General features: G+C 40.2%; 1 protein-coding gene across 1 annotated transcript in view; it reads left to right on the top strand.

The window, feature by feature from the left end:
• The window catches only part of THEMIS (thymocyte selection associated), a 78,497-nt gene extending 63,497 nt beyond the window's left edge, over nucleotides 1-15,000 (top strand). Inside the window, exons 5-6 of the mRNA XM_063331073.1 lie at nucleotides 4,993-5,146; nucleotides 14,840-15,000. Of these exons, the coding sequence (XP_063187143.1) occupies nucleotides 4,993-5,146; nucleotides 14,840-15,000 (315 nt within the window). The remainder of the gene's footprint in view (nucleotides 1-4,992; nucleotides 5,147-14,839) is intronic.
• The last annotated feature ends 8,163 nt before the right edge of the window (nucleotides 15,001-23,163 follow it).

Here is a 23,163-nt window from a genome sequence, read left to right on the forward strand (position 1 = left end):
TTATTTTGTCTAACATTGATACAAATCTGGACCAATATAGTTACTCCAGAACGTAGTTACTCAGGCCTGTGCTCTTGCAAACCGGAAAATAATTCAGATCACGTTTCAGGATGGTCTAAGGCTTTGATTGTCATAGCACTTCCCCTGGTTCTGTATTGATACAATATAGGAAGCAAAACCTGTGATTCTTCTCTGATTCACTGCAGTCCAAACTGTCCCTGCGGGACGTCATGCAGATGTAATGAAGGTTGGAGAATAATGATATAGGTAGGTTGTCATTCTGTAGGTTGCTCTGAAACTCATGAAGTCTTCTCTATAAATCAACAACTATGAATACCCTGTCTCGCTTAGCCTGATATGTCTCTCTCTACACCCCAGTCATAATTTCCTTAAAATATTCTCAAAAATATTAAAAGCTAAAGCTTCGTTCAGCCTGGTTTGAGCTTCCCCATCAATACAGTGCTCTCTTACAGAATCTTCATTTGTAGCTTGTGGGGATAAATTGCCTTTTTTCGTCTGGAAACAGTGAAATGTGTTTGAGCTGCAAAAGCATTTTTCACGCTTTCATTCTACGTATATAGCTTTTTTTTCTGGTGGAAAGGTGCATGCAGCAATTAAGCATTTTACAGATAAATATACCGGTGCAGTATATGCCAAAGTGAAGATATATATCTAGAGTTTTGGCTTCAGTTCCTGAAGGCAGCAAAGAGTGCCACTCCAAGCTGTCTTTAAAGATTGCAGTAAAAGGTTTATGATCTGTATCTACTAGCATGGGTGACTCATAATAAATGTACTCCAAAGGTGTAGTGCCATGTCCGGCACTGATTGCTCCGACAAATGAGTACTCCTCTTCACTAGAGTCATTTGTAATCATATAACAGCTTGACTTTCTGTCTGGAAAAGAGTAGTTTTGTCAGATTGGTTTATGCCACTACATCTCTCACAGCATTTTCAGAGACTATGACAGCTGTTGGTTTTATATTTACTCCCACATTTTTCTGTACTTTAAACAAATGTTGTTTCTCCTTTACTCTGAATGTTCTAGATGCTATTGAGGCTTTCTTTCATTAAAAAAAAAAAATAGAAGAAAAGCAACCAAACCAATAATGTGTATTATGAATACATGTATTACTTTCTTTTTTTTTGTAAACAGATTTAACAGCCTTTTTTTTCTTACTTCTCTTTCTGCTATTCTATCTCAGAGCTTACACTAGTTTTGCTGGGTCCCTTCAAAGTTGGTTTTGGTTTTTTGTTTGGTTTTTTTTTTGTTTGTTTGTTTGTTGTTTAAATTGTAAGAACTCCTGTGCTATTTCTTGGCTTACTGAGTAGCTGTGACCAAATACTGCTGTCTGAAGTATGAGTGGTATATGGACTGCCTTCAATAGTTTTGGGTTGTATCTTGCAAGTGGATTGCAATTTGGCTTCTGTAAGAGGGAAGATTAAATAGACTAGAAACTCTTCAGCCTGAGGAAGAGGTGACTCAGGAAAAAGAGTAAAAACCTGAATGCAGGGAGAAAATGAATAGAGAGGGATTACAGAAGCAGCATGAAATTATGAGGTAGGACAGTAAAAAAAAAACAACCCAAAGAAAATTTTACACAACGCAGAAGTAAACTCTGGAACTCATTGCCACATGATGTTGATATCAGAAATGTAAATTATGATTCAAAATTCTGTTCAAAAAGCAATTAGACACAGTAATGAAAGACATGTCACAGGGAGACAACTGTCAACAGCCCGAATTTTTTAAGTCAGAGGAGAGCGCACCCTGGAGCTGCGAGAAGGGAATGCTAACACACGCTTAAATTACAGGGGAAATCGGCATTTTTGGAACAGGTTTTGTGTGACTGGGGCTGTAGATAGGCAAAGCGTTACTATTTGTGCAGTGCCATTTGTAAGAATAAGAACTGCTGTCAGCTTTCGCTGCTTCTGGAGCAGACAAGCAGAGGGAAGCCTTGCTTGCAGAAGAGAGCTCATGCACACATGCACACAAAGCCAGTGCTTTAAGCTCTTCAGGTAATCAAGGGAAATTAATTCAAACCGTTCACTCTGAAACTCAGTTTGCCACTGCTGTGCTTTCAGTTTGTGCACCTTAGATAAACTCTGCACTCACTTACAGCTTCTGCAGAATGCTGAAACTTCTGTTCTTACCAAAGGGATGCACCTCCAGCCCTTCAGTTCTCACCTTAGCTCTTATGCTTCTTTGTATCCTGTTTGATGTAACACCTCCTGTTTCCTGAGAGGGGCTGTGCAGTCGTGTGCTACCTTACCTTTGCAGCACTGTACTTCGGCTTCTGAGTCATTTCTGGACAATGGGCAAACCTCGAGATGCAATGGTCAATGCTTAGCCATTGGGGTAAATTTTTTAGTTTACACATCTGTAGCTGTTGGTTGGATTTTCCAAATGTTGAGATTCAGGGTCTCCTCATGAGTAGGCTGTTGCAACAAATGACTGTGATTCAGATCATGAGTTTTTAACTGAATTAAATGTTTCTTCTGGCAGTAACAGTACTGAAAACCATGGCTGATATCCTGACTTCTTTAAACTGGTGGAACAATGACTCCACATAGATGGAAACTGTGTGCTGTTGAGCCTGCCTAGTATTTGAAAGACAATTGTAAGACTTCAGTCTTGTACAGTTTAAAAACCAATGTGTTATCTCTGTTGGTCTCTAGTATAATTATTATTAATAGTGCTATTAAGAACGTTAAAGTGATATCAGATTTCAGCATATGGTGAAGTGACAATCCAGTTTGTGTAATCCTGTTTGTTTTTAAATGTTTGAGTTCTGCATATTTTAATTTGTTTGCAGGGTGCCACAGGTAACCATTGTATCACAGTGTGTGATTTTGCTGGTGGCTGATAAGATTAGCACAAACTTCAGTTAAATTCGTCTTAATGAGGGGATCTTTCTGTTTTGATAACAAGGACTGCTTTTAGTTAGCTAAAGCAATGCAAAATAAATAATCTCAATATACTCATTGATTATAATTATTGCTGGGACTTTTAGGTTAAATAAGGAGCTGACTAGAAAATAAAGGAATTAATGATTAAAAAAAATTATTTTTTATGTCTACTATTTAAAGTTCCCTAGTTACCTGAAAGCTGACTTCTAAGTGAAAGCTTTCCATGTGCTAAGTATGCCCAATAACTCGAACACAGGAAGAATCTGCCTATGAATAATAATGCTTCCCTGCCCTTCCCAAGACCTTTCATTTGTGATAAATGGGTATGACTGATACTGAGGATAGGACAAGTTTACTGACAGCTTTGAAAAATGGTTATTTAAGCATGTATTTTCCCTGAGCAAAAGGTGGACATTTCTCAACAACTACCTGCCAAGTGTGCGTTCATATTACCAGGCCAGACTGGCAACAAACAGGTGGCGCATACAGGCATGTTTAGGTGCAGATGATTAAGAAAAGAACTGGAGATGAAAGAAAGGCCATGCTGAGCTGGTGAAAGGCAGGCAAAGGTCCCGTAACCTCAGTGAAGTTATTCCACAACACACCAGCCGAGCATCGTCCTACTTTGACCAGTGCCTTTTCCATTGGGTTATTTTAATTCTCTGCTGTGAAGAACTTCTGACATTTCTGTCCTCTTTGCCAAATGTTTCTCAGCTGTGTTTCTTTTTGTACAAATCCCTGAGGTTCTTGTGATTTACAACACTGCCTAAAGCCTTGCTTGACCTCAGAGGCTCTTTTGCAATCAAGGAGAGCACTAGCCAGCATTGTACAGCCTGTACTGCACAAATTTGCATTGAATGCTGTAACTCAGTCAGCCCCTGCAGATTGAGCTCACAGTGTTTATTTTAGAAAACGGATAAAACTACTGTAGGTTCCTCTAACTGAAAAATGAGGATCTGCCACTTATGTCACGTCATGACCCACCCACTGAAGAAAATCGTCCACATTTTTTACAGACTTCATCCTCAGCTGTTCTGCTTGATATACTCTCTCAAATTCTCCATTTCAATTACCAGTGACTTTATCATTGCTAGTTGATACCTTTTTCAAAAGGGGCAGATTGCCATAAAAGGTGGGCTCATGTTGTGCTTTTGCAAATTGTGAGCTGATTCTGAAAAGACCAGGCACTATTACTGTGTAGCTACTGTCAGTTTTACCTACATGACCTTCTCTCTCTGAATAGGACGGCTGAGCAAAATCTACTTTTGATTTTGAATGCAAAATCTGTATTGATTATTTTAAAAAATATATACTTTCTGGTATAGTGATTATAATTGGACTATACCTACGCTGCATCTACTATATGGATTCACTGAAGATATACTTTTTGACACTTTGAATTGACTCTTATTTACACGGGTGAAAAATATGTATTCGACCGAAAGTATTTATTACATAAATACCTCACAGTTAAAAAAACCCCAGAATTATGAAAATGTATGTATCAAGCATATATTCAAGGGATGCAAGTATTGTAGCCACATAACTTACTTTCTGCAATGTAATAACACTATAATTAATTGCTCCATAATTACCTGTTCCTATCATCTAACTATACTCTCTATGCTATAAATGCTACTGGATAAATGTTAATGAGATGTCAGATTTTGTATTAATTTGTGATGTAATATATAATAGAACTCATTACATGAATAATTGATACAATAAAAATAGTTAATCAGAAAGGAACCTGTATCAACCAAAAGGCACACATAAATCTCCCTCCTTGTGTTTACATGAGCCCATATACCCAAACACAGAAAAGAGAGACTGGAGATATGTTTTAAAGGTAATTTCTTCACCTAGAGTGCCTTCTGGTCATGTTATTTTGTGATGTACATGCCTCAAAGACAAGCATTCTGGTAAACGTGATTGATGACTGACTTTGACAAACAGAAGATTTGTGGTTAAAATTCACAGAAGTAACCCAAAGAATATTGCTCTTACATTTCATATCTCTGAAAGCATCCAGTTTAAAGTAACAATTTACGTGTGAAGTCAATGTGCTCTTCTATGTAATTTCAGAATGTCTGTGTAGACACCACCAAGAAATTGTGCTCAAATCAAGCTGCTGCTGTTTCGGAATTACAAGTTAGTTGTCAAAATGATTTGGTGCACCATGAGAATAAGAAGGACACGACTGGGAAAGCTACATTACTGGATACCAGTGTGATTAAAGGTCAGTTAAGCTCTATGGTTTGAATTATTAATATAACAAAACTTAACCCTAGCCCTGACAAATAATTTACATACAGGATTATCTTGCGTGATTTCACTTGGAATCTGTGGCTTAGTCAAAAGATTTGAAAAGTGAAAATTTCTGTTCTTTCTCCATAAATGCTGTAAGGCAAATTAATCCAAGCTTTCAACAGCAGCATGGTATTAAACTCTGTTTGACACTGCAACATGAATATTCAGTAGTTTTTAGGAACAGACATGTGGAAAAATACGCGCTTTCCTTTTGCTTTAGGATGATGCTTACACATCATCTGTTATAAAAAATGCGGATTCCAACAGGTATTAAAGATGACCAAGCAATTTACATTAAAGATGTGAAGACATCTTCAACTCACACTTTTGTATTTTGAAGAAAAAAATAATATTGAGCAAATTATTTGATTGATAATGGTTTTTAAAATCACCATTTGCTTGAATTTCCCAACCGTTTTTGATAGTTGGCTGGTTTTTCTACTTATCTTTCAAGTTTTTCCTGTTTCAGAATGTACTGAAGTCAAGAAGCTGGATGATAAGGGACAAATACAAAATACTTTGCAGTTAATACAAAAAAATTCAATTGATTTCATTAATCTGTTAGTCGCAGCTTTTTTCTGAAATATGAACACATCCCATTAATTATAACACTGGAAAATGTGGAAGACTGAGCCACAAATACTCATCCTCACAGCATTTGTTAACTGATAATTGATATCAATACAAGAACTTCCTCTAAAGTTTCTCTTTATTGTATTGTCATTCAGTGAGACTCCTAAAAAGGACTGCCTATTTGAAACTATGCATATTGAAGCTTCCAAATGCAGCAGAAACAACTTTTATTTAAGTGAATTACTGTGGTGTGTTGAATATTCACTAATCCTTATTGCTGTGGAAGCTGATTATTTGGGAACTGGTTTTTGAAAGGTATTTTGGTATCTGGCTGCTTTGAAAGATAATCCCAAATTTGCTATTTTGTGGCTTTGAAAAATGTCTTTACAGGCTCCAATTTGTCACTGCTTAATGATTTGATTAGAGTTGACGGTGCTAAATGGTGAAGCTATGGAGAATGGTATATCCTCTGCTTAAACTGCAGAAGATAATTGGTACCAAGAAGGGTTAATGATGTACCCTTTTATGCCAAGGGAACTACCCGCAAATCACTGGGGCTTGACTTTGGAAACTGCTGTCCATGCTACAGAGATCGGTCGGATCACTTGCATGGGTTAGTCTCTGTGGGGTGAAGCAGGCATGGGAACTGGGGGGATGCACCTGAAGAAAACATGACAAATGCAGTCTTAACTGAAGTAAGGCAGACTTAAAGTTTGTGCTGAGGACTGGCGTATTCTCATGCACTGGGGTCAATGCTCATGTAGGTGCTTTACTTGATGGGTTTAGAATCCTCACAGACAGGGAAAGCCACACAGGCTAAAGTCACATAATATCAAGATTTTTCTAAGATTTTTCTCAATGCAGCCACTCAGTTTGTGCAGTGAGAAGCAGTGTCGTGCAGTCACTCCCTGTGCCCTTAGAGGAAATCTGCAGTAGTTTCTACACTGAGATCCCTTGGCTGAGAAAAGAAGTTTGGAGCTACAATTTCTAAGGCTTCAGCTTAATAACAGGACTGGGAGGTGACCAATCTTTCCACTCTTTGTATTGGAACCATCTTCCTACTCTGAGAGTATTTGTTACCACTTGTGTTTCTTTTGCCACTGGGTACCACTGAGAAGAGTCTGGCTCCATCTTCACATCTTCCCATCAGGTATTTATATCCAGTGATAAGATCCTCCCTGAGCCTTCTCTTTACCAGTCTGAACAGTCCAAGTCCTCTCAGCCTCCCCTTCCATTTCAGTCCTTAATCATCTTCATGGCCCTTTGCTGGACTTACTCCAGAATGCCCATCTCCCTCTTGCACTCAGGAGACAAGACCTGGACCCAGCACTCCAGGTGTGCTCTCACCACTGCTGAGAGTGGAGGGGGAAAGGATATCTGCTGACGCTCCCTTGCCTAATGCAGCCCAGGAGGCTGTTGGACTTCTTTGCCACAAGGACATATTGATGGCTCATGGTCAGCTTGTCTACCAGGACCATGTTTTTCTCTGCAAAGCTGCTTTCCACCTAGTCCAGCTCAGCCTGTACTGGTGCATGGGGTTATTCTTCCCCAGGTGCAGGACACTGCATTTTCCTTCACTGAACTTCATGAGATTCCTCTCTGCCTAGTCCTCTAGCCTGTCCAGGTCCCTCTGAATGGCAGCACAATGATCTCAGCCATTCCTCCCAGTTTTGTCTGTAAGTCTGCAGACTTACTGAGGGTACAGTCTGTCCCACTATCCACGCTGTTAATGAATCACTGCGTCTGTAGCAGACACCACCAACAACGTCACCTATGTTGGTCTGTTCACTAAATCCTGATCCAGAAGCTCTCAGAAGGCTCTTCACCTGTCCCTAGGTAGAGGGCTGTCTCTGTTAGCCACACTACCAGCAAAGTTTCTTCCTTCTCCTTCACGCTGTTTGTTAGGTCATGCAGTTTGCAGTTCTGGACACTAGAAAACAGACTTGGACTTCTTGCACATGTTCTTGATTTGGACCTTCTACTGAACAGGTTTCAGCACTGCAGTGAAACAAAGCAACGATGCTGACTGTCTCACCTGCCCCAGTTGGAGTCTGCCTGCCTTCTCTCCATTCATTCTGGGCCAGTAGCATTAGTCTTATTTAGTAGCATTAAGCCTTAGGTATACGTTTTATATAAACCTTTTTCAGAATCTCCAGGAGCACTTGATATTTTTTAAAACTATTTTTCACATTCTAGCGCAAGTCTATTTTTCTTATCCAATTCTCAATTTGTTTTTAATTCTGAAATACTCTAGTTGAGAAGAAAGCTTCTTCTAGGGACAGTTTCAAGTTTTAAATTATCTTCTCTTAGCTGTTCTTTCTCTATTTCCTTTGGCCTTCGTTCCATTAAAATCCCAACCTTTGTTGTGGTATCCCTTCTGTGAAAGCAGAATTTTCTTATCCGCTGGTTGTGAACCATCAATCATAACGGTAGATTACTGACTTATTTCTTCCTGCTTTCAGTAGATGCACTTTGCTTAAACTTTAGGTATCAATCAGGTTCAATTTTTCCTATTTCCCTGAGTTTATGGCTAGAGACCTGTGCTTTGCAAGTAGCCCTAGGTGTACGGCCAAAAGCATTAGAGAAAAAATGTTGTTGGGGCTGCTGAAGGTTTGCTTGCCTGTGGTCCTGCAAAGATTCTCAGCCCTAACTCTTCCCAGCTGGCCCAGTTCTCAGCCATGTTTTTGATTTCAAAATCCACTGATTGTATGTCTCCTGCCTCATTCCTCACGAAAGCTGCAACTAGTTAATTTTAAGTTCACCCTTTATACTGTATTAGCTTAGACTACTCACAAAAGATCAGATAAAGAGTAGCCTTTGTTACTGAGGGTTCTCAAATGAACTCTTAATACCTCTGTTTAGTACACACGAAGAAAATCAAGTGGTAGTATCATAATGTTTCTTCTTTTGCAAGGCTAAGAAATTGCTTCTTGTTAATTGCCTTGGAGTATATCCCTGTACAGGCTTTGTCTAAATTTGGGTATAGAGTGAGTTTGAGCTAGGTAGATATAACCTAGACCAAAGAGCAGTGATGGATTGTATGCTGACATACCCAAATCAAAGCTAAAGATTTTTCTGAAAGATGTGTGTTGGTGTAACCCAAAATTATTTGGTTTAATTCAATGATAACAGAAGATTGTATTAGATGATATAGCAGTTCTTCCTGGCCAGCCAAGGGATCCCCATGAGTCCGCTGTTGCGTGCAGCGAGCTTGCCTGTTCCAGAGAGTGTACTCTGCTCTGCTAATTCACAAGATAATGGATTAGAAAATATGTCAAAACTAATAACACAGACACACTCCTGTGGGTTTTGAGTGGGAGGAAATGCACCATTCACTGACTAATCTTTAAACTTCTACTGGTGAATGTTAAGCCACCCTCCAAAGCACCAACCTGTTTCAAATTCCTAATAAGGGTGTTGAATCTGTGCTCTCAAAAAAAAAAACAGTTACAGAGACAATTGCTATTTCTTACCAAAGGCCAGATAATTCCGAAAAGAAAAGGAACATGTTTTTCTTTCAGTTTTAAGGCCTCTATTGTGTTCCCGTGCAGAGCTCATGTTAATAAAGATAGGATTTATTATCTTTGTTTCTAAGAAATTGAATCTTTTTCCTCTCTTGCAATTCAACTTGAATTGGCCACCAAAGGTATTATCTTATATTTGACTGAATTTGAATTCATTAGAAATAATAGCAATATCTGCAGGATAATAACTCTCATCAGATATCTGCTGTATCTGTTTTTCTTTAACCTTGAAATTTATTCTAAGTGAGGTTTCTAAAACATTACCTAATCTTCTAGCTCATGGCTTAGGTTTCTGGAATTGTTACGGTCTGCAATAAAAAAGTGTTTATGTTGATTTTGTTTATTGATGTCGGGATGTTTTAGGGAAGATATTTATATATTCTGACTTTAGGCACTTGATTTAAGAGGCTAGTAGGCTGGAGAAAGAAAAAAGGGAAAGGGCCTTCTGATTGCAGTTTAGGATGCACATATAAATTCTACTAAATTTGTCAATGAAGATGGTTTAAGAAATTTCTGCCCTGGTGCTGTAGCTTGCTGTCCCATCAGCATAACATTTGATTATGGGGCTGTGCTCTAAAACAAATATTAAAATGAATTAAACATAATATTCCCAAAAACTTAAAACAAAACATAGAATTTCGAATTATTTCAAAAAAAGCTCTTTATTCGATGATGTCACAGGGATTTCATACTAGCACTCTGAATTAGGTGCAGAGGGATAAGCAATAGGAATCCTTTGCTGTATGCATGTATGACAACTCTTTCCAGCTTCTACACTTCAGGTCAGTCTTTGATTAGGGCAAAACTGTTGTTAGATTGTTTGGCTCCTGTGGTCCAGAGAAGGGCCACAAGGATGATCAGAGGGCTGGAGCACCTCTCCTATGAGGACAGGCTGAGAGAGCTGGGGTTGTTCAGTCTGGAGAAAAGAAGGCTCCGAGGAGACCTTATAGTGGCCTACCAGTATCTTAAGGGGGCCTACAAGAAAGCTGGTGAGAGACTTTTCAGGATGTCGGGTAATGATAGGACCAGAGGGAATGGATTAAAACTAGAGATGGGACAATTCAGATTGGACGTTAGGAAGAAGTTCTTCACCATGAGGGTGGTGAGACACTGGAATATGTTGCCCAGAGAGGTAGTGAAAGCCTCATCACTGGAAGTTTTTAAGGCTGGATGGGGCTCTGAGCAACCTGACCTAGCGGGAGATGTCCCTGCCCATGGCAAGGGGGTTGGAACTAGATGATCTTTAAGGTCCCTTCCAACCCTAACAATTCTATGAATCTATGATTCTATGATTCCTTTAACTATCTTTAAAAAAATAATTGGACTCTTTTTCCTGTTTTTTTCTTTGGCTGACACATCTTCTGAGATAAATTTTAAAAAAGGTAAGAAAATTAATTAAAAAAAGGATGGCGAGTACATTTTAGTAAATAATATTTAAGCATTTTCAATCAGCTTTCTTCTTAACTAAACTCTAACTTGTTGTACAGCAAGGGAAAGAGAGGTTTACATATTCCCCTCGTTTATTAGATTTGACTGATTTTAATTTCAGTAATATGCAGAGGTTCCAGGCAGGAGCCTGTAGAAGTGGTTGGAAGGAGGAGGTATCACAGTGTTATGTGTAGGGTAACTGAAGGGGACTTCACGAGTCACCTCTCCCGCTCTCTGGCAGTTCTGGTTGTCTCTGCTCCCCCAGCCCTATGCAGAGCAGCGCCTGGGAGCCTGGGGGGTGCGTGACGGTGCCCTGCACCCTTCTCCTTACCCTCTTGCAGGAAGGTATGGTGGTCCCTGAAATATGGGATTGTTTCAAACTTGTGGCAACTGTTTCTCATCTGTGAGAGCTGTTGATGCACTGAGGATTTAATTTACAAAAAGAGGCAGTAGCGCAACGGTGGAAATTAGTGCCTCTAAGAATTCAATAGAACCAGCAAGACAGACCAGAAAAGAAGTGACAAAGAAGAAAACGAAAAAATAAAAGGACAGTGAAAGAGGTCAACAGACGTAACTTTCAGGAAATTTAAATTTTTTTAACAAATTAAATTTAAGAGTAAACTTTTCCAAACAACGGCTTAATAGATTCCAGAGGGAGATGAATATTGCCCACACGTGAATTGCAACCCTACGGTGCATATGAAATGTTTTGATTGTGGCACTTAACAGTTTTTAAAGATATGCTACATCATCACATGAAGCTTGATGGATACCAGCTCAAGGAACAGTCCATTAGTTTCATGGGCTCTGATTCTTCCGTAGCACTCCCCACGGAATTAATTCTCATTAACACTGAGGAGCATCAGAACCAGGCCCACAGCAAATAAAATGCTGCTGTTCATAGATTTGGCTTATGCAAATGCCTTAAGTTCTGTATATTTTCAGTTAAGAATGATGTGCAGAAATAAGGATGTGGTTCTACTTTGTTTAGTTCAGAATATTATTGCACATAATAATTCACAACTACTCTTTTCAAGTTAGGCATAAATAAACACTAAATGTTATTATGTGGTTGAATGTTAATTTATGCAGCATAAATCCTGAATGGAGGTGTTTATCACAGCTATAAAACTGTGTTATGGTCACGGCCAGGGGCGTTTAGGTGTGCAGCCTTGTATGTACGTGAGCTGGGGTTTCTAGCACTGGTTGCATTCAGGCAGGGGTCCTGATGAGTTGGGTTACTTCTGTTGCCTACATTTTGAAGGAGGGCAGAATGCGCAATTATGACAACTGTTTGTGACCTTGAAATTTGTGAAAAAACAGTAAGTATATTCCAAGGAAAAAAAACCAAATCCTACATGCTTGACAATACAAGTGAGATAAATGGAAATTTTTAGTCTGCAGAGCACAACCCTTCCACTATAACGGCAAACATAATTATACAAATTGTTCCAGGAAGAGCAGAGTTAATGAAATTTGGTTTAATAAGTATTCAGGTCTGTTGTCCCCTACTGCTCCTCTCCTCCTTCCCTGATAACAACCAAAACTCTCCTTATGGCACTCCTAAAAAATGAAAAAGAGCAGGTCTGGAGCTATGTGTGTGTTGAGTGGCCAACCAATATGCACATGTTGATTTATCCTGCTGTCTGCTGCCAAATGGAGTGTATAACAGCTGTGTTCCGCATGCTTTTCTTTCAATAGAGGAACTAATTCAACTCTCGCTTTTGTAACCACACTGAGACTTCTGTCCCCTTTTAAAATCTGACTGAAATTGGCAAAAAAACTTTTAAAAGTACTGAAGAGACTGATGGACGGACAGACAGCATGATGACATAAGCCTTGTTTTCTTAGCAGGCTGAGATGACATATCTGATTCAGTAATTCAGTGTTGAGGCTAATAGATTTTTTTTCAAACAGGGAAGCAAATTGCATTGATTTCACTGTTCAGAGTTCCCTTGAGATCGTTCAGCTTGTCCTATTTATTGCTTAATGCTTTATTGAAGTGTAAATATATACATTTCAGAAGACATCCTACACAGGTTTGGGACTGGGGACAGCTATGATTTAGTCTGGCCTGATGACATTAATTTCTTTTCTCCTTGAGTTGTCTTGCTTAGAACCGTATCATTTTGTTTGCATGTGTTTGGGAAAGAGGAACGTCTAGCTATGCCATCCATGAGCAATCTGTACTTTATATCCGTATTAGCAAGTCTCAGCGCACAAACAATATTTCCCTTGCTGAATCACAGGGATTAGCTTATTCTTTCAGTGACTGTTTTATTCATTAGTTTACTTTTACTGATGTCAGACACAGCCAACTTGCAAATGAACTACAAACCTGGAAATTCTTACTAAGAAGATAGTGGCCACATGTGTGGGTGAGATCTTAATTGAATTTCCCATCATAGGTTTGGGGTTTGGGCTTATTTTTTTCCTTTTGATGCCTGGATCTGGAAATACTTTGCTAATTTACACATTCATCAAAAGTAGCAGATGAACTTGCAGGTAAATCGGTCTTTTTAGATAAACTCTGTTCGGGTGTGGCCAGACAGCTGCTTGATTAACATAATGATTATTTTAGGCCTTAAAAAAAATCTATCAAGGAGACGATCACAACTTCAGGAAGAAATGAGTCCTACCCAGTTTTTCGGGGAGAGACGCTTCAGCCATGGAGTCTCAGGAAGAACACAAGCAGGGTTTGGAGACCGCTGAGAGAATATACAGCTATTTCCTTGGTGAAGGGGCACACAGTGACCACACGAGTAAGCTTTGGAGGATTCTTGTCTGAGAAGCTCAGGCCCATGAATAAGGACCTGTTTGACAAGCATGGCCTTGCTGGGAGGTCAGATAGGCTGTGAGGCCTTGTGCACACTTGCAGGTTGTTTCAGGTTACGTCGTGGCAAATTAACCAAACAGGAACCAAAACCACTGCACCAAAGGCCATGTTTCACACTGTTTTGCCATTTCACGTGAAACTTTTTGCATTAAAAACGCAGTATCCTCGCAGGTCTATTAAATACGAGGCTTTCTGACAAACCCCAAGGGTGACCTGCTCCTGGCAGGGGAACTTCTGTATGTCTGCCTCAGCCCTGACTGGTCCTACTGCCACCTGGCTCTTCCCCACCACAAGCCCGGGCCAAGGGAAAGGGGACATGAGACACTCAATGACTGTTCCTTGCAGGTCCAGTAGTCCCAGGTGTCTTGTGGAGCTACCTCTAGCCCCAGGGGAGCAGTAGGACCACCCAGCAGGGGAGGAGACCCTGAGTCCTGTAACTCTCGATGGGAGCTGTAATGCGGAACTGTTGCTGTGCCAATATTCAAAGCAGAGCCCAGCCTGGCTCTAAAGTTGCAAAGAGGCCTCCCATGAATTTCTCTGCCCTTATAACGCGCTGCTTTTTGGAAGGTTTGTCCTCAGTATTGCCCAGGTTGGTCTAGGTGGACATGAAATGTACTTCAAAACTTTTCAGTTTAACCTCAAACCACTTTCAAGCCTGCATCTCTGTTATATCACCTTCTGATTAAGAAGAAACTGGGGATTATGGCTCTAGGAAATTCCAAAGTAACAACACAGTTTCCTAGCTGCAGAGACCCATCTCTTCAGGCAACGAAACACAAGAGCATGGGAGCAAATCTGTGATAGGGACCATTGTTGGTGCACATGGCAGATGGACTGCTCTTCTCTCAATATGATCAGTCAATTTTCACTGCTTGCTTTTACGCTGTCAGTGATTACACTTTTTAGCCATTTTATTAAACCTTAGAGTTATCCGTGGACAGCTAGCAGGGAATGGACAACAGATTACCTAGTTTGATGACAGACTTGGAGGTACAAGTATTATGCAAAAACTGAAAAAGGAATTCTTAAGAGTGAAGGCTCTTTTATAAAATGCTCTACTGGGTTTCATTCTTTATCTGCCACAGATATTGTTCAGGAACTTCAGCAAGTCATTTAAGACCTCTGTGAAAATCAGAAAAGTGAGAAGAACATTGCTTCCTTTGGTTTTTTGCATTTGTCGTTGTCTGTATGAATTGTACGTTTTTCGGTGCAAGGGCAGAGTCTTCCATTTCCTTACAGTTATTTTTTGCTAATTACTCAGATCTAACAAATCAGGGACTTGGAAAGTGCGAGGCAGAAAAGGACGAGGAAGAAGAGCACAACTACGACTATGTGGATGAAAACATAATTGAAAACATAAGAAAAGTATTTCAAGACGCCACAGTTAGAAATAAGCACGCACTCTCTGAAGGAAGAAGGTGAGTGTGACCTATGATCACTTACAGATGCAAACAAGTGTGGGCAGAGTGATTTTTCAGACTGGCTGGTAACCTTCACTCCCCAAAATGAGGGAGGATTTACAGGGGCTGCCACTGTTGCCCCAAGTCTTCTGTCAACAACGCGAGAAGGGCACCTCTGAGCTGCTGCCTGTGAGCCCTTGTCGTTCTTGGCAATGTCGCTTTCGTCAAAGTGGTTGTTCTATGGTTTTTCTATGGTCTGATGATAGAAGTGCACAGGCAAAACCAGGTTTGCAGGTGGAGATAAAACCCTAATTAGACCAACAGTTATCCTTACAAAAATACACAGAAACCTAGAGAAAGGCTTTGTCTCAGAAAGCCTGTCTGATTTTTCTGATTTGTGCCAGTTTGCTATAACAAATTATAGTACTCTAAATGCAATCCTTTTTCTCTTTTTAGAAGCGCATGCCTTGTTGTGCATGACTAAGGTTTGTCTTTTAAAAAGCTTTCAGGAATTATCTGTGTTTTCACTAAACCCTCGAAGTTCTGCTCTGGCAGTCTGAAGAGACATAAAGTGCTAGTGAAGAGGGCCTTTGCTTCTGAAAACCTCCAAGCATCATTTCCAGCTAAACACAGATTAGACTTTTTTCTAGATCTGAGTGACACTGTGTAGTCCCAGCTCTTTTTGCTCATAGCTAAACCTTCTATGAACTTCACTTGATTCAGATGAATAGTTTATCTTGTTAAGAGAAACCCCTGAAAACACAGCAAAACTTCAAAAATGTTGTGTTTCAGAGATTTAAAAAATGATTTTATTATGAAGCGGTATTTTATTTCAAAATGTACTTTGTATTTATTTTAAAATGGAATGCAATGTTTCTATTCTAGTTGGGTATTGAATCTGAAATAAGCTGTTATTTTTTTTTCTGAAATGCTCAAACCCCTCAGAAACATGACATATGTGTGGTATCTGTGTAGCCATCTCTTCCCCTGTTCACAGCCACAGAAACTCCAAAGTTACAGGAAAGACTGAAAAATGAAAGAAAGTAGGGCGTTTCACATAATGCGTTACTTCCTCAGTCCACATGCCGCTGGGGTCGGGGGACTTGCTCTATCGCATAAAGAAGTCAAGAAAGAGAGCATGTAACTCTCTTTTGACCAAAATAGTTCTTTGACTATAGTATTAAGGGAAAAGCATGGTTTCAAGAAGCAATGCCAGCCTAGGGGATCAGCCTCTAATTATATTACTTACAGTCATGGCATTATCTCCTTTAAGTCTTTATCCACCTGCCCTTTAAACTCCCTATCAATAGAGGTAAGTTTTCATTTTATTAGTTGTCTTCTTTGAGGGCTCTAGCAAAACATGAAAGAAAGGACCTTTGCCACCTTGAGGGAGATCACTGTCTGTCTTGGATTATGAAGCAATCCCATAAATTATCATCCTCAGTCGCTGACCTCTGAAATCATTAGCTAGCCAAGGAGTATGTAGCTCCTCCAACCTGCTGGTCTCCCCCCCGATATCAGAAATCCTCCATTATGGCTTTTATCTGGCACTTAAAATTTCTATCCAGCTTCTGTGCTTGCACTTGTGAGCGTTTTTGAGAAACATGGATTCGATGTGGGCACATGATATTAACCTTTAATGTGATCAAAAGCCCTATAAAATATCTAGACAGGTAAAATGGACTTCAAAAAAACAGCTTTTGAGCACGTATGCTACACAGGTGGTTGAAGGGTCTATTAAAAATAATGAAATTAGCTCTTTTAGGCTTACTTACAAGCAAATAATGCACAAAAATGAGTTGTCTCTTTCATCTGTGCCAAATGCTTAACATCTGATCATGTTAGTTCTACTTCAAGAACTGATCAGTCAGCTCTTTCCCACCCATAGTCCCTCCCTTCCTCAGGATGTTTATGCTATTTATTAATATCCACTTTTAATTATTTGATATATATGATCTATCGAAATGAAGTCTATTAACCCAAATTACTTTAAAATGGAGTTATTAGAGGGGAAAATTGTTTTAATGTATAGAAGTAAACCTCAACAGTCAGGTGTACTTTCAAAATATCATTATTTATTATTTGCAGTGTTTCCTCAGTGCCCTCAAAAAATCTTTCCACAGTCTGGGCCAAAGCATGCCAGGATGATATTACTACGAGCTAGTCCTCATCCTAAGAGATTTGCCTCAGGTCATTGCTATGTTAATTTTCATAGAATAAATGTGCCCAGAGGGTCAATGATGTTAACATGACCTCATCACTCCAGAACAATAAGCAATGAAACAAGGGACTTGACTACAGCTGCCTGAGCTTGCTATAGCAACAACCACCATTAACACATTTTAAACTTTCATGAAAGATTCAAGAGAAAGTAGGATAAAACCCTGAGCACGTTTAAAATGTGTGGCTTTCTTTTCAACAACACAAATTTCTTTCCTTTTATTGCCATTAATTGTTTGGGGGTTTTAGTTTTTTGTTTTTCTTTTTGTTTTGTTTTTTTGGTTGTTTTGTTTTTGCTTTTTTTTTTTAATAGGGAAAGCCCTCAGTGTGACAATTTTTTAGATGGCATTAAAGATGTCAATAGTAGTTTTTCTCAGGTGTGAGAAAAATGGGGAGAGAGAAGGTTCATCGTAATGAACTGGAATAGCTCTGGTGCTGTTAAAATGTCTCATCCCATGTCCCTGCAAACAAAAATGGGGTGGAGGCATGCAGGAGCAGCAACAACAACAACCAACAACAGCAAAACCAGAGAAGGCAGCTTCTGTCTCCGGTGCTGGTAACTGGTTGTAAACTCATGGCTGGAAAAGGACAGAAGCAACACGGTCCAGCCACTCAGAGAGCTGAAAACGAGTACTGGTGTCAGGCTGTTTCAGGACATTGCTCTCTGGACTTGAACTTCGCACAAGTGCTGGAAAAGGAATGGTCTCAGCTGACTAAGCCTGTGCACTTGTTAGGTAGGAGCCAAAAAAGGAAAAGTAGAAGTGCAATAGGGAATAAAAAAACTACACAGCTGTGTTTTGCTCTTGTCATGAACTCAGCAGTTGAGGCAGTTTTGTTTGAACAAGGTACTTTTCTATATTTTTCAATTTGTACTGATTTTTTTAAAAGTAATTGTACAAAACAGACTGAGGTGGCACTTTTTTTCATTTTTTACCTTGGTTATGCCAAGATGTAGGTTCCTGCGTAAGAGAAGGTTACAGACAATGCTACAATTGAAACCCAACGTTTCTGACCCCATTGCATCTTCATTAATCTTTTTGTACTGTTTTTCTACAACATTTCTCTGGAGCTTTCATACCACTGACCCTTTTGTCTAGCTCTTTCTTTTGTAGCTCCCCTTGCCTCTAGCTGAAAGGCTGAGGCAAACTTTGCAGCCTCGGGGACAGTGAAGTGAGGAACTCAAATCTGTGACTGGAGTGGAATGTTCCCAGCACTTTTGAAAATCCCTCTCCTCTTAAGTAGTTTTCAATGCAGATTTGGGAGCATCACCTGCTTTGCTAATTTTCATTGTTAGGTACTTTCTCTACTGCCTGGTGTTTTCACTTTTCCCTGATGTGCAAACAGAAGCATTTTTCTCAGGGTGCAATCAATGGTGATTACGAAGGAAGGAAGAGTCGAGAGGGAGCAAATAAATAGAGTGCTGCTCCAAAAGCTGCAATTCAGTTCTTAGCTTTGACACAGGCAGAACTTCAAGCAGCCTGTCTCAAAACAGTTGTAGGTTCAGAGACTCTAAGACTACCAAACTACCATGATTATCTAGATGTTCTTCCTACCTGCACCCTAGAGGGCCCATTAAAACAGGTGTTTTTGTAGTGTGGCAAAGAGCTGGGAACAGAGACCACTGGTAAAGCCTTAGCACTCTGGCATATTGCCATTAAATATAAATTAAATTATTAATTAACTTCCCTCCAGGTATGCACCTCTCTTAACCCAGCCCCTGGGCACACCTGTTGGAAGCCTCTTTCCAAGCCTCTGTCTTCTCCCATCTCCGACAGACCAGCAACACGACACAGGCACCATGGGTGTAGTCACACCGGAGAAGCACCGGGAAAACTTTTTGCTGGAGTCACAGCTTACACTGACTAAATGAGCTCTTTTGCCCCATATAGCTCAAACATTTCCCTAAACTGCATAAGCTATACCAGTAAAAGAAAAATTTACTAGTATGAGTTTCATACACTTAGGCAAAGTTGCTGGCGTAGCTGGGTCGGAGTCATATATTAGCTTTATTTTTGCTGTAGTCTTGGGATTGCTGGTATAATTGTACTGACAAACCATTTTACGGCACAGATGAGCCCTAACTTGCAGCCATTAATTTGACTCAAGAGCTCATTCACCTGCACTCTCTGTGTAATTTTTAAATCCAAGAGTAGATTTTCTGTTTCACCCTGTCATTTTGTTTTGTTTGTTTTCAGAGACATTTGAAGCAAAATAATTCTGAAATTAACTGGAAACAAATACGAAGCTGTGTCCTTCACATATTAAGATCGACTGCAACTGCAAGAAAAAGCTGCTCGTGAAAATGTCCTTCTTGTCTCATGAAGAGCATATGAGGCTGTAACTTAACTGTAGTAATCCCCTGAGAAACTAAACTGCTTACTCGTCCTAAATAAGAAGTCAAACCAGCTAATGTCTCATGACCCTTTGAAGGGACAGAGTTCTTCTGCACATATTTATTCATGAATTCAGATAATGATGCCAAGTCCAATCCTTCATTCTTATTGCACCTGAAATACCAGTTGATTTTCTGAACCATAGGGCATATGCAAAAGGAACATCCCTTACTGAAACATCTGTATTGTTGTTTCCTTTGTTTTTTGGAGGAGGGAAGGGTAGAGAGGGGAACGAAGGGTTGTCTAAGGTGAATGTCCACTTCTTTAGTCACATATGGTTCAGGTTAAGGCTCAAAATTGCAAACAGACAGGTTCTACCACTCTTTCAAATGATGAGCAGTGCTTTATTGCACAAGCAGTACTGTTGCAAGACAAGTAATTCACCCTGCAAAGCAATGCCACTCCTCCTAGAGGGAAGTGCTACTCAGAAGGACCCAGGGTGCCTAAATTAGATAGCATTGCCACCTCCATAACCCCTTGCACAGCTTAAGTTATTTAGAATCTCATGAGAGACATATATTTTGCTATTATGTATGTTCAGCAATTTGATGAAAACACAGCCAGGAAGGAAGGACAGAAGCTAGAGCTGAAAGAGTAGTGGTAGTGCTCGCCCTCCCAACTGAGAAAAAGGCACACACTGCCCTCTTTAAGAAGTCTGGGAAAAGCAGTGCTGATGTGCTGATGGGCTTTACTTGCACTTTGTGGTACTTCGTATTCCCACTCAAGAGTCTGGGGCAAGAGGCAGCCCCAGGGGCCTCTCAGCATCACGTGTGAATGGCCAACACTGCCCCACTGGAGAGGGGGCGCAGGAAGAGCAACACGGTCTCTTCTCCTTTTTTAAATGAAACAAATGTTTGCTTTGAAGGATTTCCTTTTACTTTATAGTTCTGAAAACGAAAAATGAGAGCCAAATGGTTACACGGCATCTGAAAGGATAGAAGACATCTTTGGCCCAGAAGGAGGGACTTCCTTTTGTGCTCTGCCCCTACTGTCCAAATGCCAAGCAGCGTCAGGGAGAGCCTCTGCTTACACAGACGAGCATCTCAGTGGGCTTGGCAGTGAGCACATAATTGGTGTTGATATTAGAGCTGCCATATTCCTGTCTGGGATTGCTGTGTGCAATCACATCCTTAACGTCTTTGGGTGGCACTGGACCTAGTCCTTGTGTTCTGGCAGAGCGAGTCTGATACCCATCATTTACGGCGTATAAGAATAAGAACTGGGCAGTGCATGCATAGCGAGTGCTGTGTATCCAGAAGTGTTAGATCTAGGGCAAGTGCATATCCCTCTGGCAGTGCTTTGACTCTCAGGGCAAACTACTGAGGACTGATGTGTAAATGCACCGTTGACGTGCCAAGAGCTTCCAGACTCAACAGCAGCTTGATCAGAGTGGCATATTCGTAAATCCCAGACAGCAGGGTGGAGGAAGGCAACATGTTTAGAAAGCCTAGACATACCATATTTTTAGTCCTACTAAGGAGCTAAAAAGCAAATGCTCACAAAAATGCCTTAATACACTTTAAAGAAAAAAGTTCTTTCAAGCAGACAGTATAGTATCTTCAGAATTGCCTGTTAAAATTCTACTGAATGATTAATTTTCACTAATGCAAATTAATTTAGAATTTCTCAATATTGTCTCACATTAATTTATTCAAGACAAATATTCATCCTCATTAAAATCAATTACGATGTAAGTATTAAGAATATCGCTCAGAGTGCTTTGATTCCCTGCATATGTAGCATACAGCATTTTGCATATCACTAGTTAATACGGAGGCTTGCAGGTGTGTACAAAACTTGTAACTGGCTGACACATCACTTGTGGGTATTTGAGATACATTTTAAGCATTTTCTACAAAAACCTGTATTTCTCTTTGTAGGTTTGTTATGCCAGCAAATGCAGTCTGGTATTTAAATAAAAGGAATTTGTTGTGTATTTTACTGACTTTTTTTCTTTTTCTACTGACTGTGATGTTGTCCTCTGCTGGATGTCTGAAAGATGTGATATGTTACTAACACAACTTTCCTTCACTAAAGTACCAGAAGCCTGACTTCTGCAGCTAGAAAGGGGAAGAGGAAATCCAACAGCCTCCTGGGCTGCATTAGAGCGGTGCCAGCATGTTGAGGGAGGTGACCCTTCCCCTCTGCTCAGCACTAGTGAGGCCACACACGGACCACTGTGTTCAGTTCTGGGCTCCCCCGTACAAGAAGGCCGTGGACATACTGGAGTAAGTCCAACAAAGGGCAATGAAAATGACTGAGGACTTGGAGCAACTGGCATGCAAGGAGAGGCTGAGAGAGCCTAGAAAAACAAGGCACTCATTAGTTGCCCTAGGTGTTAGGACTGGTGTGAACGGTGTAGGATGCAGTCACTTTCCCACCAAACCTAAGCTTCTTTCAGACATTCTATAAAAGCATCTGGGAACTTGTTTGTGAACAAAACCAAGATTTATCAGCTCTTTTTGCAACTTTTTCCCTTTAAAGTGCTTCCAAAGAAGCAATTTCTCTTCTTTGCATAGGTCCCGTCACCTAAGGAGTCTGGTTTCTGCCACTGTTGTCACATCCGACAATCCTGTCTTGTATATTCAACCTCATTGAGTTCAATGAGTTTTATCCATGTGAGTAAACGTGGCAGATTTTATGAACCTTGTAAATATATTAGCAGCAGAGATGTCTCCAGTATCTTTTCCTCAGGCACATGAGCCAACATCGTATCCTGTCACAGAAATGAGAACTATCCTGGCTGTTCAATTTGCGTGACGCAGAGGGACAGTGGCATGTGCATTCGGTTCTTGGCATGGAAGAGAGGCCGTGGTGCTGTGCTGCGTGGAAAGGATGTACAGCCTTGCTGGGGAAAGCAGAGGGAGGGAGGAGGTATGAAGCAAAGTCCTAGTAAAAGGCTCGTGTTCGATGTTTAAGACTTAATAAGTATTGAAATTCCCTTATGCCATACAGATGACCACAGTGATTTTGTACTGTTTGCTAATACATGTTTGACAAAGCTATAATGTCACTGTGATCCTTGAGGGACCTGGTTATCATTCCCAGACATTACTGCTCAAGAAGACTGCATTCGAGAGGGGAAAGGCATTTTCAGCTGAATACAGACCACAATCGCTATGCCTGAGGAGAATACACATGCATTTAAATAATAAGTTATTTGCTTTGCAAAAGATTGGCATAAGCTTTTGCACAGACCTGTTAGCTTAAAGGCTTATCTCTTTTAATGCTAAGAAGTATTTCCAGTGTGTTCTCACTGAAGGCCTGCTCAGGAGCAGCTGCTTCCGCAGCACTCCATGTGTGCATAAGCCCTTAGTGAGATGGCATTTTCTGTTTGGATGATCAACATGCACATATTTTATATATCCAGCCTTTGTGTCTGAGAAGATAAGAAGAGCCTTCTCTCTGCATCCTTCTTTAAATGCCAAAAGCTCTTTTCTTTAAATACATGTCAAACAAACACTTATCTACCCCATTCTTCCCAATAAGAAGCCACTGTTTATTCTGAGTATCTCTTCACTTAACATGTTTGATATTTTTCCTACCTATCCTAAGACTGCCCAGGTGTTTTC

This window comes from Chroicocephalus ridibundus, chromosome 3 (assembly GCF_963924245.1).
Source record: "Chroicocephalus ridibundus chromosome 3, bChrRid1.1, whole genome shotgun sequence".
Lineage (NCBI taxonomy): Eukaryota > Metazoa > Chordata > Aves > Charadriiformes > Laridae > Chroicocephalus > Chroicocephalus ridibundus.